This window comes from Chaetodon trifascialis, chromosome 11 (genome assembly GCF_039877785.1).
Source record: "Chaetodon trifascialis isolate fChaTrf1 chromosome 11, fChaTrf1.hap1, whole genome shotgun sequence".
Lineage (NCBI taxonomy): Eukaryota > Metazoa > Chordata > Actinopteri > Chaetodontiformes > Chaetodontidae > Chaetodon > Chaetodon trifascialis.
Window position 1 is genome coordinate 9,570,238 of NC_092066.1, and position 18,997 is coordinate 9,589,234.

Sequence of the window (18,997 nt, forward strand, 5' to 3'; positions counted from 1 at the left end):
GGATGTGTTGACATAAAAAGATCAGGAAAAGAGCACACATCATTTGGAGAGTGGAGTGTGTCAGTTTGATCAATGAGTAATAAAAAAGGGTTTTAAATTTGCATATTTAGATTTGTGGATACAGTCACAATTTTATTAACATTTAATAATTCATCAGAAGCATTTCTTTTTAGCCCATTTTTACATCTTTGTCCAATTAATCTTGTGATACTTTTCCAAAACTATTCAGTATACTGACAATGTGACAATGGGGCACTCAATTCAACATGCTGTATGTATTTTTACAGATAAGTGTTCACAGCTACTCTTCCTATTATTTCAAGAAGGTGGCGGAAGTTTGTAGTCATATGACATCTGTCAGGTTGGCAAACTCAGATCTTTAAAAAAGTCAAATATGCATTGCATTTAATGCATGCATTTAATTTCTTATTGTCAGACATTGGAGGGCCTCCTCAGTCTAGGGACTGACGGACTGTGTAAACCTCAGGAACAGCAATACAAATAAATACAGGACTTTATAATTCTTTCACTGACAAAGTCTGATATGATGTATTTTATAAACATATTAAAAGGCCTTGGAAAAACCTAACCCATCGACTGCATCGCTCATATAAAGAAGTTGATTGATAAAAATGTGTTTTCAGGGCGTATGAACGATAAAGGGCTATTATTGTCGTTATGGCGTTAAGGTGTAGTGCCTCCTCAGTGTCGTTTGGTGGCAGCACCGAGGGAACAATTTGTCTCCGCCCCAAACAAATAATCCGAAGAAGAAGAAAGCGTCAACAAGATATGTGAAACTTTAACTGGATTGTCACTTGGATTCGATCTCTGTAAAAAGAGGCATGGGAGTGTTACCAGGGCGAGGCATTTTGTGTACACTTTTCCTCATTATACTCCTGTCAGAGGGACATTTTCGATGGGTAAGTTAAATTTGACGTTCGTGTTCTCGTGACTAAAACATGACTCAGCTCGGGCTGCGGTTGCTAGTGTGATGTTTTTCGGAGGGGCTCAGCGAAAATAGTACTCTGCTCCGTTCAGCTGCGAAGGGTTTCGCCTGTTTCATCCCTTGTATAAACAACGTTAGCAGGTCGTTAGCTTAACAGTGGCCCAAACATAGTAAACAACGTTGTTGCTAATTTAAAGGTGCACCAGCCTCGTAACGTTAGCTGAAACCAAAAATGGATGATAAAAGACGTTAGCTTTGACATTCCTTACGGACGCTGTTCAGGCAGGTTGGAGTCTGAACTCGGAGCCGGTATCGAAAGAAGTTTCCTTCTGTCACGTCTTGACAGATCGACAACACCAGCCTATTTCTAATACATATCAAACTAAAAGCACTGATAAATGCATTGTGGTAAATGTTGCTCACAAAGCTACAATGAAAACACAGAATCTCAAACGTTAGCAAGTTTTTTTAGACGTTATGTGGGTTGGAAGCTAGCTAAATAGTTAGCTAATGCTAAATCAGTTTGATCATCGCTGTTTGAAAATGTAGGTCAATGTCTTTTTGTATGTGTGGAAGTCTCTTTTTTTGTTCTCTTTCTTCTCTTTAACTGTATATGTAATGTAGTAATTGTGTCAAAATATGAAAGGCTTGACTGACAAGACAGCTGTATTAAAGGAAGAGAATGAGAACTAAAAGAGTAACAATAAATAATACATAATCAAGTAATTACATAGAAATTAGAGGGGAGAAAAGACCACAAAATTTGGGGGGTGTACTGTGATGATATTGATCATTACAAAAAGAGTCACATGAAACGACTGATGGAGGTAAAGGTCTAAAATACGACATCCACCTTTTCCGTATGGTTTGCAAGTCTAACCTGCTGTAGGCTAACTGTGAGAATGTTATTCTTTCATTAAGACACCATGAATTGTGTCAATCCAGTCCTCACTAGTTCCCATGAAGATGTCATTTCCCCCCTGCTCCATCCATTTGCCATTTGACTTGATTTAATCAGAGGTAGATGGGTGGGGGGGATGCATCAGGTTTCTGTTATGCTTATGAACCTGTCAAGCAAACTTTGCAGGATTCTGGTTCTCACTCAACATAAATATGTCTCTTACAACTAGTTCCGAGCGGACTTTGCTCTCCCATTGTGAATTTCCCTTGGGGATGAATAAAGTATCTGTCTATCTATCTAGCCTTCAGCTGCATAAAACTCCAACTGAGGAAGTAATGACATTCGAAGGCAGCCCTTGAACTCAGTCCCACAAGTAGGACAGAGTGAACACTGGGTTTACTCATAAAACAGGCTGTAGAGTAAGTGAATTAACTTCCCTAAATCAAGCCTCCCAACAAAGAGCACGTGAGAGCTGTGATGCTGAACAGACAGATAGATAGACAGAAAACAGCTGAAGGTACAAATGGCTAAAATGTGTTTAACAATTTTAAGCCAACTTAACTGTTTGTTATTGTACTGTTATTCTCTTGAACATATCAGATTCAAAGCAAATGTTTCAAGTCCTCAGTTGATCTAACAACAGTGGCTGAATGTTGTTATGTTGCCATAGAAATATGATCGCAGTGCTTTTTTACTGGCTGCCTTTTTTGACGTTGAATGTCCACTTAGTCAAGATAACATTGCGCGATGTGACCAAACTGACCGTCAGTATTACATGACTCGCTCTTCAAATTCAGGGCTGTTCTTGCAGAAGTGAAATTTCTATTTCCAGACATGCAAAGCCTGAGATACTAGAAACACAGGAAATGAAACATGTCCAGTGGTTTAACTTGGCAAATATAAAACCTCAAGGTAAAAAGATACAGCTTGAACCTCAGTTCAGAATGGTAAAGTCACATGGTCCACTGTAGCCTTTTGAGGAACTCAGTGTTTTGTTGCCAAGAAGATACACAAGATTCACCAGACACTGCACAGAGGATCACCGTGTCCCTGTTGTCTTTCCTCAGGTTGAGGCACAGCACTGTGTGTGGTATGGTGAGTGCGGGGAGTCGGAAAAGGTGCCAGGAAAAAAGTACAACTGCAACTACACTGGCCCCCCCCGCCCTCTACCACCTGAGGGTTATGAGCTTCTCACGGTACGCATGGTGTCTTTTGCTTTTGTCCTGTTATTGCAGACATTTGATGATCTTTTGTGGCATACTTCTGCTTTCTAGCTGTGGAAAAATTCAATCAAAGTGACGTCATCTGCTTTGTGTTTGCATACAGGAGCTTTGTCCTGGATATGACTATGGAAACCGAAGCCTCTGCTGTGATGTCGACCAGTTGCACACCCTCAAAGGGAGTCTCCAGCTGCCCCTTCAGTTCCTGTCTCGGTATGCACTGCGGTGATAGCGCTAACTAATGAAGCACATGACATGCTTGGAAGGCCATTATCAATCCTCTTCTGAATTGCTGAGCACAAAGAGTTACCTGTGTGTCCTTTTAAACCTGTCAGTATGTGCTGCTCTAATGTTACGTGCTGTGTCTCTAACATGCAAACCATGCCTTTCCATGTTCCAAATAATGGGTTAGAGACAGGCATCTGCTTCTCACACTCGCTTTGTCTGTGCGCAGGTGTCCCGCCTGTTTCTTCAATCTGATGAACCTCTTCTGTGAGCTCACATGCAGCCCCCACCAGAGTGAGTTCATGAATGCCACCAAGTTCAACGACACCAACGTAGTGGAAGTGAAGTACTATATCGGACAGACATTTTCTAACGGTGAGTTCACAGCCACATGTTGTTTTAGACATGAGAAACGGCGTCACCCTGATTATTTTCATGCCATGTCTCATCTGTTGAGTAAAGCTCATCACTTCCTTACTTCAACACGAAATCATGCTGTCACTTGTGCAATTCTCTCGGTGACTAACGGTCATAACTGTCTTTATGGCAAATAAGATAGGGAATGGGCAGTTTGACTAAATAAAATGTGTACTTTTTTCCCCTCAATATAATCAAACTGGACTTTTCCAGCCATGTACAATGCCTGTAAGGATGTCCAGGCTCCATCCAGCAACGTGAAGGCCTTATCGCTGCTGTGTGGAAAGGAGGCAAAGGACTGCAATGCCACTAACTGGATCCAGTATCTGTTCGATATTAACAATGGGCAGACTCCCTTTCCTATCATCCCGATATTCTCAGGTAAATAATCTTGCAGCACTTTTGCATATTATGTCATGGCCCTGCTGCAGAGAGATTTCCCTACTGCTGTCTTTGTGGCAGTCAAATAGACGTTTACCTGTGCTGCATCTGTTGCTCTTTGTGTGATTCATTCACCATGCTGTGTTATGCTGCTCTAGATGTCCCGGTGTCTGGTTACACTCCCATGAACAACAAAACATACAGCTGTACTGAGGGCCTGGAGGATGGTTCAGGTCCCTGCTCCTGTCAGGACTGCACACAGACATGTGGCCCCAAACCTGTACCTCCCCCTCTGCCCCCTCCCTGGACAATCATCGGCATGGATGCCATGACTGTCATCATGTGGATCTCTTACATGGCCTTCCTGCTTATCTTCATTGGAGGTGTGCTCGGAGCTTGGTGTTACAGGTTTGTGGCATAATCTGCTAGGATTTTTTTGAGGATTGTCATACCTGCAACCTTGTTTTAGAAGGAATATTGAATTGCCTTGTGTGGCTCTTTGTGCATACAGGAAACGAACCATCATGTCTGAGTATGGCCCCATATTGGACAGCAATAACCCGCTCTCTCTCAACAGTGATAATCCTGACCAAGGTACTGTATTCCGTATTCTTATTGTTGTGCATTGAGTGTTGCATAACTCTTAAGATGTAATAACGTTGTATCTCATTCTTTCTCTCCTCTTAGTGAACGCATCATGCTGTGAAACACTGGGCGAACGCTTCGAGAATTCTCTGCGGACCATCTTCAGCTCCTGGGGTTCCTTTTGCGTGCGGCATCCCTCTGTGGTCATATGTGGCAGCCTGATACTGGTGGTCGCCTCCTCTGGGGGCCTGGTCTATATGCGCATCACCACAGACCCTGTGGAGCTGTGGTCATCTCCCACGAGCCAGGCTCGCCAGGAGAAGGACTATTTTGACAGCCACTTCGGACCCTTCTTTAGAACAGTGCAACTCATTATCACCACTCCGCTTAATGATACTTTCATCTACTCCCCGTACATTGGAGGATCAGATGTCCCATTTGGACCCATCCTGGATAAAGACATCTTGCACCTGGTGGGTTAGTGGGAGAAGGATCCTAAGCAATATTTTGTCATTAGAGCCACTGTGTATTTGGCAATAAGATGTGTCATTTGTGCAACGAGAATAGATAGAAACATGTGAAGAGCAGCTGCATCTCTGAAGCTGTGGTTTATTGGTTCTCCTTTCTTTTTCTTACATTTTTTTCTAACTTAATCAGGTGCTGGATCTGCAGCTTGACATTGAAAACCTTGTAGCCACATACGAAGGCCAAAACGTCACCCTGAAGGACATCTGCTTGGCTCCACTGGCCCCGTACAATAACAACTGTACCATCTTTAGTGTCCTCAACTACTTCCAGAACAGCCACGCTGTGCTGGACCACAGCATAGGAGACGACTTCTTTGTCTATGCTGACTATCACAGCCACTTCCTCTACTGCGTCAGGTGATTTTTATTTTCCATTTCAAATGTCAGTCACTATCTGGTGCTCATATGGACTTAAATTTGGCCTTTCCTTGTAAAGTTGTCTTAATTCTAGGTAATAAGGTTTAAAACCTCTAAAAAAAAAGGCACCAGTGTTGAAATGGAGCACCTGCTGCTCACGAGAATCTGTTTTCACCAGATGCTGACATTTGCTTTTTCTGAGAACTGTTGCGGGGGAAAGTGTCTTCTTAAAATAGCACAGTTGAACTTCCTCACTGGTCATGCAGCTCATGAAGTTTTTGTATGTGTTCTTTTTAACTTCACACACATACAGTAAGGTTGATTACCGGCAAAACCCTGACTGACGAATGGGCTCTTGTAATAATGACTGTGATTTTTCAGGCTATTCATTCTGGTCTTTTCTTCCTCAGCGCACCAGCATCCCTCAATGACACCACTCTCCTCCATGACCCCTGTTTGGGCACCTTTGGTGGCCCCGTCTTCCCTTGGCTGGCCTTAGGGGGCTATGATGGTGAGCCCGATTAACCCTTTCAGTTGGGAGAGAAGCAGAAAACAGTGGAAGTTTTTCTGTTTACACCAGCTACATAATCTGTTTACAACCTCTTTCTTGATTATTGCACAATGAAAAAAACTGTCCTCCTCTGGTCACTGAACTTCTTGTACATTAACCTGCTGTACGTGGCAATGTTAAGTTTTACCAGTTATATGCAATATAAAAACTTTAGTGCAGCTGTCAGGTTATAAGTGTGCTGTTTAAAATGATCATATGAATAAAATCAAGAGTAACACATAATGCAGGTTCAGCTTCGGTTCATGTGCCACACATTGAACCATTCAGAGCATTTTCACCAAAATACACTGCATCAAAACCTGAAAATTTGGTTCCCAGCTGGAACCAAAAAATAACAGGTTTTGCTTTACCTGAAGTGCAGACTGTGAGGACATCAGTGGGTGTGTCATGTTCTATAAGTGGAGGATGGAGAAGGCCATTGGTTTTGCATGTAGTAGTCAAGTCTACTTCTTATCATTAATAGTTGGCCCATGCTTAACTACAGAACAAAAGCTTACAGCTAATCAGTTTGATCCACCATCGTGCTTCTACTGTTTACATTGTGCATCGGTGCTTACAATGGAAACACTCAAAACTGGTGGAAACTCTCGCTGGTTCGCTAGAGAGCGCCAGGGTTCCGAGAATCCTGATCGGAACCGGTTTAAGAACCAGATCTAGTTTGGTGCAGCATGGTGGTGCAGCAGGTAGTGTGCGTGCCTCACAGCAAGAAGTTCGCCGGTTCGATCCCCGGGTCGGGCGGGGCCTTTCTGTGTGAAGTTTGCATGTTCTTCCCGTGCATGGGTTCTCTCTGGGTACTCCGGCTTCCTCCCACAGACCAAAAACATGCTCATTAGGTTAATTGGTGACTCTAAATTGTCCTTAGATGTGAGTGTGAGCGTGAATGGTTGTCTGTCTCTATGTTGCCCTGCGATCGACTGGCGACCAGTTCAGTGTGTACCCCGCCTCGCGCCCGTTGACAGCTGGGATAGACTCCAGCCCCCCCGCAAGTCGGTATAGAAAATGGATGGATGGATCTAGTTTGGTGGAAAAGAAGTATAAGAAGCAGCCATGATTTTCCGGGAATCTCATGTGTCCTGTCTCTGTTCACCAAAAGGAACATTTAGCTGTAACTTCCAGTTCGGTAATTTATTAATGTAGCTGATAACAGGATTGTTTAATTAAAGGCCACACTTTTACAGTGAATGTAACTTTTTTTTTTTTCCTCTCACTTCACAGGAACCAACTACAACAACGCCACCGCTCTAGTGGTCACCTTTCCACTCAACAACTACCTGAACGACACCGTCCGGCTGGGCAAAGCTCTGGCATGGGAGAAAGAGTGAGGCAGCAACCTGTTTCTGAAATCCAGTGGAGAGAGCTCCTTTCAGCTGGGAAGAGTTACTGTCCGTGGTCTCTTTGCATGTACTTATTGTATTTTTGTGCGTGCTTTTCAGATTCATCAAGTTCATGAAGAACTTCGAACACCCCAACCTGACTGTCGCCTTCAGTGCAGAGAGGAGTATTGAAGATGAACTTGACAGAGAGAGCAACAGTGACATCAGCACCATAGTCTTCAGCTACACCATTATGTTCATCTACATCTCTCTGGCCCTGGGTCACATCCACAGCTTCAGGAGAGTGCTGGTAAGAAAATAAGCCACTAAGTCAGTGTTGTGGTTGTTTGAGTACTCAAAGCATTCACATAATCCACATCTGAGATAGTTTTACACCGTGTTCCTGCCTGTGATGTAAGAGCTTGACAAGTTGCTCCGTCCAAATTCAGCAAAGCTAGCACAACATGCTTGACAAGTTTGTGTCACGTAAGTGCAGCGTGGAGACTGATCCTCTATCTTTGTGCCCGCACAGGTGGACTCAAAGATCTCTCTGGGTATAGCGGGTATCCTGATCGTGCTCAGCTCTGTTTCCTCCTCACTGGGGATCTTCAGCTATTTTGGTGTCCCCCTCACCCTCATTGTGATTGAAGTCATTCCCTTCCTGGTGCTGGCTGTTGGAGTAGATAACATCTTTATTATAGTACAGACATATCAGGTAACCTCCTTTCTCACAGTCTACAAAACTGCCATGTGGTCTCTCTTTAAAGAGATCTTACTTTCAATTAGAATACCCTTTCCTTTGCATGCCGCCAGTTAAAACCTTTTAAACCTGCTAAAAGTGATTTCCATTCGTGTGTCTCGACAGAGGGATGAGCGGATGCCCCAGGAGGAGCTTCACCAGCAGATTGGTCGTATTCTTGGAGACGTAGCCCCAAGCATGTTCCTCTCCTCCTTCTCCGAGACAGTAGCCTTCTTCCTGGGTAAAATAGATCACTCTTTGATATACCCTAAATGCACACAATAGCATACATAGTCAGAATGTGACATACTGTACATGTTGGATTTGTTTGCATAATAACATCTAGTTCTTTGTGCTCAGATGTCGAATATGGTCTGAAAAATTTGAAATGGGAAATATGTAGGAGACCTGTGAGAACAGTGCCTTTGGGACAGGATTGACACAGTTGCTACACACAGTGTCATAGTTTCTTGGCTGGTCACATGCTGATAAAATTGTTGACTTTGTCTTCTCTAGGAGCCCTGTCCAACATGCCTGCCGTGAGGACATTCTCTCTGTTTGCTGGCTTGGCTGTTTTTATTGATTTCCTGTTGCAGATCAGCTGCTTCGTCAGCTTGCTCGGTCTGGACGCCAGAAGACAGGAGGTGAGACTGAGGGAAATGGTTGGGACATAACTGATGACACTTAAGGGATGACAGATGGCTGATTGTGAGGTTTCATGAAAATGATTTACTACAGATTTAACAGCCCCAGTTTAATGCTGTGCAGTTAAATGATATGCTGTCATCCTACCACTCCTGCATGAGCTAATTTAATGGACTGAATGGCTTGGCCTCTGTTTGATTGTTAGCAAAGTGTTGTAATTAGCCAATGAGGTGATTGTCTGCATTGAAAATGTGCTCTTGGGCCTTAGTGACACATGACTGAAGCATTGTTCTGATGATGATTCAACCTTCAAATGAGTCAGACTTAGTTACACTAATAATGAAAGAAGAAGTCAGATCCTTTTCCTCAGTAAAATACTGATACAGCCCTGTTTCACTCCATTACAAGTAAAAGTCCTTCATTCAAAATCCTACGTGAGTAAAAGTATGTTAGTATTATCAGCAAAACATACTGAAAGTATCACAGTTTAAGTTGCTCCTGTGACTAATATGATCCTATGTGACATTACTAGATCCTTAAAACAGATGCACCATTGTGTTGGCAGCACTTTAATGTTTTAGCCGGTGAAAATGGAGCTCGTTTGAACTCTTAACTCTTTCTGAAATCTGAATCTGAAACATCTCAAGAGGCTCCAGCTAGGTTGTTTTACATAAGAGGCCGTAAGCAAAAAGGTGGAAACGCTGGTTTTATCTTTAACAACGTGTTGTATTTTATAAGCAGATCCTAAGTCTTTTCTGTAGAATCTGCAAAGTGACCAGTAAATACAGCTGTCAGGTGAATGAGTAAAAAGGACAATGTTTGCCTCTGAAATGTGGTGGAGTAGACGTATAAAGTAGCAAGTACATCAAAATTGTAATTCCAGTACTTGAGTAAAATTTTCCACCACTGGTTACACTCACTCAAATGCTGTCTCGTCTGTTTAAAAGGGGAATCGGCTCGACATTATTTGCTGTGTGAAGCTGCCAGAAGCTCAGGAAACAAAGACGGACAGCTTCCTCTTCCGTTTTTTCAAGAAAGTCTATGCTCCATTCATCCTGAAAGAGTGGGTGCGACCGATCATAGTAAGTACCTCAGTGACACTCTGCCAGCCACACTCATCCGTCTCCACAGCTTTCACTTGGACAACTCCCTCTGTCATGTTGTACTCTGGCACGCTGATGGACTTAGTCGGACTCACATTTTTCACCGAGTAGAATACAGTGATTGTTGACTGTGTGATGATTGTGTGTTTTTTTTTTCCCATCTGTCTTTGCGTAGGTGGCCGTGTTCGTGGCAATGCTCTCCTTCAGTATTGCTGTGGTGAATAAAGTCGAGATTGGACTGGATCAGACACTCTCCATGCCTGATGTAAGTCTGCAGCTTCTATCATAACTGTTCAAGGACAATGGGCGCTGATTGAATCTTTTTAATAGATGTGGGCAAAGTAGAGTTGTTGCACTTTGACTATTTAAAGCAGCACTCATCAGTGATGGAGTTTATTTAGCAGGGGGCAATACAGCTTCTGTCAGTCATCCATGAAGCTTAACCAATTGGATGTCATGCATTTTGATTATTTGAGGTCCTGTAACATTACATTTGTGCACCGCTCTTCCACATGCAACATGCATATCAGCCTTGGTTGGCGCTCCCGTACTCGTGGAGGTCAATTCTGACCTTCTGTCTCTGCATCTAGGACTCCTACGTGTTGGACTACTTTAAGAACTTGACCGAGTACTTCCAGAGCGGACCTCCAGTGTACTTTGTGGTGGAGGACGGTGTAAACTACAGCAGTCCAGAGGGCCAGAACGTTGTGTGTGGAGGAGTGGGCTGCAACAACAACTCTCTAGTGCAGCAGGTCTACACTGCCTCACTCATCAGCAACTAGTAAGTCTGAGTGTGAACAAGGTGGAGCACAAATGGTTTAATTGCACAACACAAAATGAGTAATGAAGATAAAAGGAAAAATGCATATGATCAGCTCCATTTCACCTTTCCTCCTTTTGCTCCCAGCACCACTATTGGATTCACACCATCCTCATGGCTTGATGACTACTTCGACTGGGTGAAGCCTCAGTCCACATGCTGTCGATACTACAACACCACGGGGGCCTTCTGCAATGCCTCGGGTAAATCTTTATCCAATGTCAACATGCTCTGCCTCATGATCCCGGTGTCCCAAGCTGCTGTTTGACATGAGCTCCACATTTTTGCGAGCTTTTCATGCACTAAGTGCAGTGAAACAAATAGCGTTGAAGGGCATAATCCAGCAAAAAGAACCGCAGAAATACGGCAAAACCGAACAAAACCAGAACATGATTAATGTTAAAGTATTTTCATATGAACATGATTATTGTATTTCCTCAGATTAGGTTAAAGCATTTCAGCATTTAATAAAGACATTTCTGATAAAAACAAGCATTGTTTTACACTGGCACTGTTAGGGCCAAACCCTCCAAAGGCAACATCGTTTGTTTATTCACTTGTATACAGTTCAGTTCAGAGCAAATTTGTATATTTCTCCAACCCTGTCGGATAAATGGATGAATGTTTTTCCGATGTTGGTTTCCAGTGGTGGATCCCTCCTGTGTCCACTGCCGGGCCATGACTCCCAGTGGGAAGCAGAGGCCAATGGGAGACGACTTCATGCGGTTTCTGCCCATGTTCCTGTCAGACAATCCCAATCCCAAGTGTGGAAAAGGGTAATTTTATAGCTCTGCTCAATTGTTCCTTTTTCATTGAAAACACATGGCATGCTGTTGAGTACTTTCCCTCTGACTTCTGTTTCCTCTCAGTTCTCGAGTTTCAGAGCGTACCAGTTTCATTGTGGTTGGTAATTGTCCCTTCTTTTATCCCTCTCACAATGCCCTAATGCTTCTCCAGCGGTCACGCAGCCTACGCCACAGCCGTTGACCTTTATCCAGGCAACACGGGGGTTGGAGCTACGTACTTCATGACCTACCACACCACGCTCAAAGACTCCCCAGACTTCATAGACGCTTTAAAAATGGCCCGAAACCTGGCTGAGAATATCACTCAGTCCATGGACCACAAGGTTTTTGCCTACAGGTAAGTCCTGTTGTTGCCTGTACTGCTCTTAACTTTCCATCATGTGATGTAAAATTCGAATCATTTTTGTCTTTGCGATAGTCATTTCAGTTTCGCTGGCTTCTTTCTGACGAAGCTTTCTGTAGTGAAATACTTGCAACTGAAGCTTTGCTTGTTTTGAACTCAAGGTTCAAGGGTGCTGGGGGGGAAGTAGGTCATAGATAAGCACACAGCAAATAAAAGAAATGGCGATACAGCCTATGTTTGACCTTAAGTACTGAAATAATCTTTCTGTCCTCTGTATCCTATCACAACAAGAGTCACGCCACCACCAATGTAGGGCAAATACTCCAAGAGAAAGTGGTTTGTTAAAAGAGCTGACTCATTTTCCATTGAAATGTATGAAAGGATGAAGTAGCAGATTATTATTAATCTTGGTACATAGTATAGACTAGCCATTTCCTGTTGACAATCTTCTGCAGCGGCGTTCACTGAAATCTCCCCCTTTCCAGCATCTTCTACGTGTTTTACGAGCAGTACCTCACCATCGCATACGACACGGCTCTGAATCTGAGCGTGTCGCTGGCGTCCATATTCGTGGTGACGACGGTGCTGTTGGGCTTCGAGCTGTGGTCAGCCGTGCTGGTCAGCATTACCATCGCCATGATCCTGGTCAACATGTTCGGCGTCATGTGGCTGTGGAGCATCAGCCTCAACGCAGTGTCCCTGGTGAACCTGGTTATGGTGAGAAGCAACATGACATTTTACTAATTGAAAGTAAATGCTTGTTTACGCTTATGTTTACTATCATTACTAATATAAAATTCATCAGTCAGTAAGTTTAGTCTTCCAAAAGACTTGTGAGCCAGTCTACTAGTGGCAGCTGCTGCTTTGATGGTGCTCTTTGCAGATCGTGCCTTTAAGCTTGAGACTTGTTTACAATCTGTCTGGTCGACCTCTGACCCCTGACCCCTCATGCTGTTTACCCTTAGGCACAGCTTGCCCTTCATCTCACCGATAGAATATTCATTTCAAGGCAGCAGAAGCAAACTTAAGTCAGTTGGCTTTTATTCCAGCATTTCCATGTTTTTCGCTGAGTTGTTTCCTGCCCTCCGTTGCAGAGCTGCGGCATCTCGGTGGAGTTCTGCAGTCACATCGTGCGAGCTTTTTCCATCAGCATGAAGAAGAACAGAGTGGAGCGGGCTGAGGAGGCCCTGGCTCACATGGGCTGCTCTGTAAGTCTTGTTTTACCTCTTACAGATTCACAAGAGGAAGTAGATACGGAGCACAATTGGCTGAAAAATGATTTTTGCATGCTGGTAATGTGGATCTGAGTGTGAACAAGCTTGTAGGACAGGAGAGAAAACAAATTTACATATCCGCTGCAGGTCACGTTTCAGCATTTTTTTAACATAAAAGTGGTTGTAAAAAAATTTAGTTCTAGTCTAATCGTGGTCATCGTCACATGAGATGATGTTTAATAGCACCGTTTCCTTCTCACAGGTTTTCAGCGGGATCACGTTAACAAAGTTCGGAGGTATCCTGATCCTGGCGTTTTCCAAGTCCCAGATCTTCCAGGTCTTCTACTTCAGGATGTACTTGGCCATCGTGTTGCTGGGCGCCGCACACGGCCTCATCTTCCTCCCCGTACTGCTCAGTTATGTCGGTCAGTGATGTCGCACGTTTGAAAAGAAATGCATGAAGCACATGAGATTTAATGCTGTTTTAAATGAGATCGATCTGCTCTTTTTCACAGGTCCCTCAGCGAACAAAGCGAAGGTGTTTGCTGCTAACAGCCGCTACGCTGGTACAGAAAGGGAACGCCTCCTCAACTACTAGAGGGCCATCTGGGACAATGAACAATGAACTAAGTATTTGTCTGAGAAAGACTGCGTGGGTGTGAGCGCAAGCCGTTTCTGTGATTACTGACACACTCATCATCGTTGCCACTACTATGCACGGATTTAACTCAGGAATTTACGCGGGAATGGGAGCGCCAGAGGCCCTGTCCAACTGCATACGTATTGATTTTCCTCAGAAGACTTTGGACTCCTGCCCTTCCTCCTCCTCCTCCTCCTCCTCCTCCGCCTCACACTACAAGACAAGCCTGACTTCGGTATGCGACGCGTGAACGCCGCACCGCTGAGCAGAGAGCGCCACTTTAACAGTGTGGAAGTAGACACCACCCCTCACATCAGCTGACAGACGAACTCTCCGTCAGGTCCATATGCTATGAGCTATTTTGATTTGGGGAAAACTCAAAAGGGTTAAAACTGGTCAGTTTTTTTTTCTTTTTTCTTTTTAATTATATACCAGGCAAACGTTTACTTAAGAGGGACTTTTGTAGAACTATTTGATATTATCATATTATGATATTATGAATCATTCATTGACTGTCACACCACACACTAAAGCTAACAGATGACCATAATATATCATAGTCCCTCATGTTACCTGGCATTAACATGTATCTCATCCAGGGCTGTGTTGACACACTGTATTATCTAGCAGCTAGCTCGTTGTAGCAATAATGTGTTTCTTGTGCAGCTTGTAAGTATTTGCCAGTAATGTTTTGACTCCAGCAAACTGGACTTGAAATGAACTTTGAGGTTAAACTCTCAGTTTAAAGAGCTTTTGAGCGTGTTACATCCATCTTCAGGGAGCAGTGTAGCCCCCTTTACGCTTTACACAAAAAAAAGGGCAAAAGTTCCTACATGGACGTGGATGTACGTAAACGCCCTCAAAGTTTAAACCTCGTAGTCGTTTTATATAAAAGTCAGAGGACTGGAATATGGAGCCAAAACAGTGCAAGTGCTCGTGCATGCTGCACCTGAAGCTGTGCTTGTTGCTCTCCAAGCTGCATCCTGTCTGGTCTTTTATTTCTACATCAGTAGCTATTGACGTGATCTGGTGCGACGTTTCATTTTAGAGCTGGTTAATTTATCTGAAGTGTCCTTTTTGAAGTGTTTGCATGATGTCCTTCTAGGGCACTTTTCCAAACGGTCAGGATGCATGTTAATGTCAGGTGCAAAGGGAGTATAATGCTAAGAATGGTTTAACGCTGAAGTGAGACACAGCAGTTACTGAACAGGACATTTGTTGTATCAAGAAGTGACGAGACAAAGCTTTAGCTGTAAATAGCGTACACAGGACTAATGTAGAATCATTCCCTTGTCTACAGACTGCTGTAGGACTATTGGATAATGGTACAGTCTTGAGTTTTTCATTCCTACACGTTTAAGTTATTATTATTTTTATTTGAACTATTAATATTTCGTTACCATGCTGCCATTGCTGTCTTATAAAAACCCTTAAGGTCCTCAAGAGGAATCACTTTCTTTTAAAGGAATAACAACTTTGTGTAGCTAATAAATTTACATCCCAGGACTTCCATCACCTGCACCTCACATGGTAACTCGAGAAGATGATGGCTCCTCAAGGTGGATTTAATTTAGTTTCATTTGAATAGAGAAAATCAGCATTTTACCCAAAGTGTATAAAATCTGTCGGGACCTTTTAAAGGAACAGGACCAACCCTCCATTGTTGTTTTTTTTTTTTTTTTTCAATGATGCAATTCTGTTTTTTGGACTGTAAGAAAGAAGGAAAGTGTAAACGTGGATGTGAAAAAGAGATTTCTGAGCACCCACAGAATTGTGCTTGTTAACAGTGCTGTGCATTGACATGGACAAATCATCTAACACTGAACGATATGATTGTGGTAACAGAGAGGAAACCAAGCATTTTAACTATTTTAACACGTATTAAATAGTTCTCAGAAAAGGATGCAGAGGAGCTTGCTTCTTGATTTAAGGATATACCTCTATGAATTCATTTTGTTTTTGCAGATGTGCATTTGATTTTAAAACGATGTAACACGACCGCAGGTAGACTGAGATAAAAGCCACTGAAGAAGACTTCTTGGAGCAGAACCTACAGTCGTCCTATTCTTTCAAGGTTAGCGTACCTGCAGCGGGTCCCTCTGTAGCTCAAACCGCACACATCTGAGGTTGTTCAGCTCGACCACAGTGTGGCGCCTGAATCCCTTCATGCAGCTCTCTCTGCATCATGCTCTCAGTAATGTGGTGGGAGTGACCTCATTCTTGTGTCTTGAAGAGAAGCAGTGTTGCCATGCTCATACACAGTCACTGAATTAAATTTGTGCAATGTGCAAGACGCCCAGAAGCATATTAAGTGAAGAATCTGAATGGAGCTGGTTGTTCAGCATGGTAATCTGCAGCTTTTGGATATTTATCTCAAAACTTCACAGGCCATCAGTCACACATCCCGCTGGAAAGTAGCTGCCAGACCCCCGAGCTGTGTGCTTCCTCCCCGCGTGTGCTGTTGTGTCTGCTTGTGCAGGCCTGTTGTCACACAACCCTCCAGCTCATGACTTATTTATCCGCTGCCCTGTGAGAGCGGGGACTGTTCTTTGAATCTGGCCGAGAGATTAAAATATTAATTTCCCTTGCAGGTCTGCAGGGGGAGAATATACAGGTTGGGAGAACACTGTTATGTAAGATGTGCTGGACTCGCCTCTCACTACACTCTGACCTGTCCGCATCTTTCATGGTGACACAGACGCACACTTTTCTGCACAGCAGCGAGGGTGATGTAGCTCAATAACATATGAGCAAAAAAACAGTACAAAGGTAAATTAAAAGGCAATTTTTGCTGACCAATGTCACTGCGTAAGAACATTGAACACAGTCATGAATATCTCCGCTTATGTAATGCCTTTTTCCGCTGTCTTAAATATTAGATAGACAAATTTTGCACGGCGGTGCTTCCTTAAATTATTGAGAGAGTCAAACCAAAGTGAAAGTAGCAAATCCTGCTCCAGAAGTTAAATTAAAGACATTAATATCACAACTGAGAAACAAAGTAAAAGTAATGATGATTCACAAAAGTGACTGCAATCCTGAAACAAAGGAGTGTGATTATAGTTAATATTAAAGGTTTTTTAAGTAGATTTGTTATTACTATACAGTGTATTGTTCATGCTTGTGTGTGTATATATACATAGTAGTATTTAGTACATGCACAATATAGTGTAATATACGGTGGATATTACAGTTTAGTTGGTATGCAGTGTAATCTCCTGCATACAAAGTCACACAGGATGTTTTATTATGAAAGAGCTCATTTCATAATTTGTTCAGATGGGCTGAAGCTCCCTCCCACTGAGCGTCTGTTGCCTGACTGACGGTGACCCCGGATTATCAATCCCTGGAAATAGCATTTTTTTCTTAGATAACAGAACTAATCTAGAAAATAATCTGTCAATAATCCGGTAACTCATGCAGCTCCGGCGCTCTAATCACATCGCTCTAATTGTTGAATTTATGGTCGTGTGTCGGATTAAATTGGTCTTGTACATCTTGAGTAGTTATATAAGTGTGATTCCACCACAGTTAACCTTTACTAACTGTTTAGGTACAGCGATCACAAAGTGACACAATGCTTTTACTCCAATATCAGGAAATGCAGCTGGATTAACCTGCAGTTGCATGATGTTTAGACAGAAATACTCCCCAAAAAACACACTTTCAGACCTGCACAAGTCCATTTTAGATGACTAGAAATAGACCAGAGGTGAGGACTTTGTCTTATTAGATAGCTTCTTAGCATTTAGCAACCCAAACTCACTTAGAAAACAGCCTCTAAAGACGTTTATGACATTATTAAAATGAAGGAACAGCCGTGCTTCCTAATACTGGCACATAATCAAATATAAATCATCACATTTGCCCCTGAAACTAATTTGCGAAAGTATATAGAGAGCTAGTCCCACTCTGTCTACTCGCCCTTCCTCCCACCGCTGTCCTTGAGCGCACACTGGGGCCTCCACCACACCTACTCAAAAAGTTTGCTTTTTTTTTTTTAAAGATCCATCAATAAGTAAGTGTAAGAAGCGTTTAATGCCCTGCTTTGCGTCACTGGTTTTCTGTTACAGCGGGTTCAGCTGTCTCTGAAATAGACTCTTGGGGTGGAACAAAAGGGATTAGATAGCCTTGTCAAACATTAAGAGAGGATCAGATTTTCACCTCCTCCTGCAGTGCTTTACCCTCCTGACACAGACCAGTGTTGAAACACAACATTGCAGTTACTGAAGCAGGAGGTTTTAACCGATAGACTCCCCTCTTCACTTTATCTAAATGTAAGATGTAGCACGTACAGTGAAGCTTGTGATATTCCTGCAGTGGAGAATCCAACATTTAGGATATCAAACAGGTTATTTTAGCTGTTAATATGCCACAATCATCAGTGTTCACTACTTCCTTGTTTACAAACTACTGTAAATGGTGAAAAAGCCCTGAGTCACAGTATCATGACAGGAAAAGGGGTAAAATGCCGTTTCAGCCAAATGTTGTTATTTTAAAGGGAAGGGCAATAGGCCGCAGCTTGCCCCAAACGATGGTACACATATTTTCACAATGAGGGTCACTTATGTGTGAGCAGGGCTCAGGAAGGGCTGTCAATAGACCCCTTTATGAGGCGGTGAGGGGGGAATTAGGCTGTCAATGGAGGGGACTAAGCCACGTATGCCGTGTGTCCACACTCGGCCCTGGCCTGTTTGTTTTGATGGCAGCACGAGACTGGCGTGACTGCGGGCCTTGTTTACATTGGATATGTGTCAAGCAGGAGAGTTCCCACTCGATGAGAAACTGACCCCTCAGATTGCATCAGGGCCCGCAGGTGCAATCCATTTCCAGTCAAGGCTTCAGGGGTCGCACCCATTTATTAAACAGAGTTAATCAGTCCTGACAGTTTGATAATCGGAGGTATGCGTTTGCAAGACGGAGGGGTGTTTCAGAAACGAGGCCCAGAGAAGCAGGGCTGTGAAAAGCTCGTCTTTACAGTCAGTTTACTGTAAACGTGGAGCACAAATCACATCCATTGATAAAACTGAGAGGCCAACATATAAGCTCTTCATGATACTGACAATTAAGTTGAATTGAACAACATGAAGAATAGAATAATAAAACATAAATGAGCAAAACTGCTGCTCTAAACACAGTAAACAACTGCAGTGCAGGTACAGCCTATTGACAAAATGTGATAGATGTCACATGTCTGCGAGCTGACTGACTCTGTAAACTGATCACAGATCAGCAGTTAGAGGA

General features: G+C 43.1%; 1 protein-coding gene across 1 annotated transcript; it reads left to right on the forward strand.

The window, feature by feature from the left end:
• The first annotated feature begins 799 nt into the window (after positions 1-799).
• Positions 800-15,656, forward strand: npc1 (Niemann-Pick disease, type C1). Its single transcript, XM_070974849.1, has 25 exons — positions 800-920; positions 2,915-3,043; positions 3,174-3,280; positions 3,522-3,667; positions 3,923-4,090; positions 4,249-4,498; positions 4,602-4,684; positions 4,778-5,148; positions 5,333-5,559; positions 5,970-6,070; positions 7,346-7,448; positions 7,564-7,753; positions 7,976-8,158; positions 8,309-8,423; positions 8,699-8,826; positions 9,775-9,909; positions 10,106-10,195; positions 10,521-10,711; positions 10,838-10,953; positions 11,397-11,526; positions 11,708-11,893; positions 12,385-12,616; positions 12,994-13,107; positions 13,376-13,538; positions 13,629-15,656. Exons 1-25 carry the CDS (start codon positions 843-845, stop codon positions 13,709-13,711), a joined length of 3,819 nt encoding a protein of 1,272 aa, XP_070830950.1. The 5' UTR covers positions 800-842; the 3' UTR covers positions 13,712-15,656.
• Positions 15,657-18,997: the final 3,341 nt, after the last annotated feature.

What these genes read in the sequence shown, in the direction of transcription:
- npc1 (XM_070974849.1), top strand. Translation starts at nt 843, where the DNA reads ATGGGAGTGTTACCAGGGCGAGGCATTTTGTGTACACTTTTCCTCATT. An exon ending in CCCCTTCAGTTCCTGTCTCG is followed by an intron (nt 3,281 to 3,521) that starts GTATGCACTGCG and finishes GTCTGTGCGCAG; the next exon opens with GTGTCCCGCCTGTTTCTTCA. An exon ending in CGTACTGCTCAGTTATGTCG is followed by an intron (nt 13,539 to 13,628) that starts GTCAGTGATGTC and finishes TCTTTTTCACAG; the next exon opens with GTCCCTCAGCGAACAAAGCG.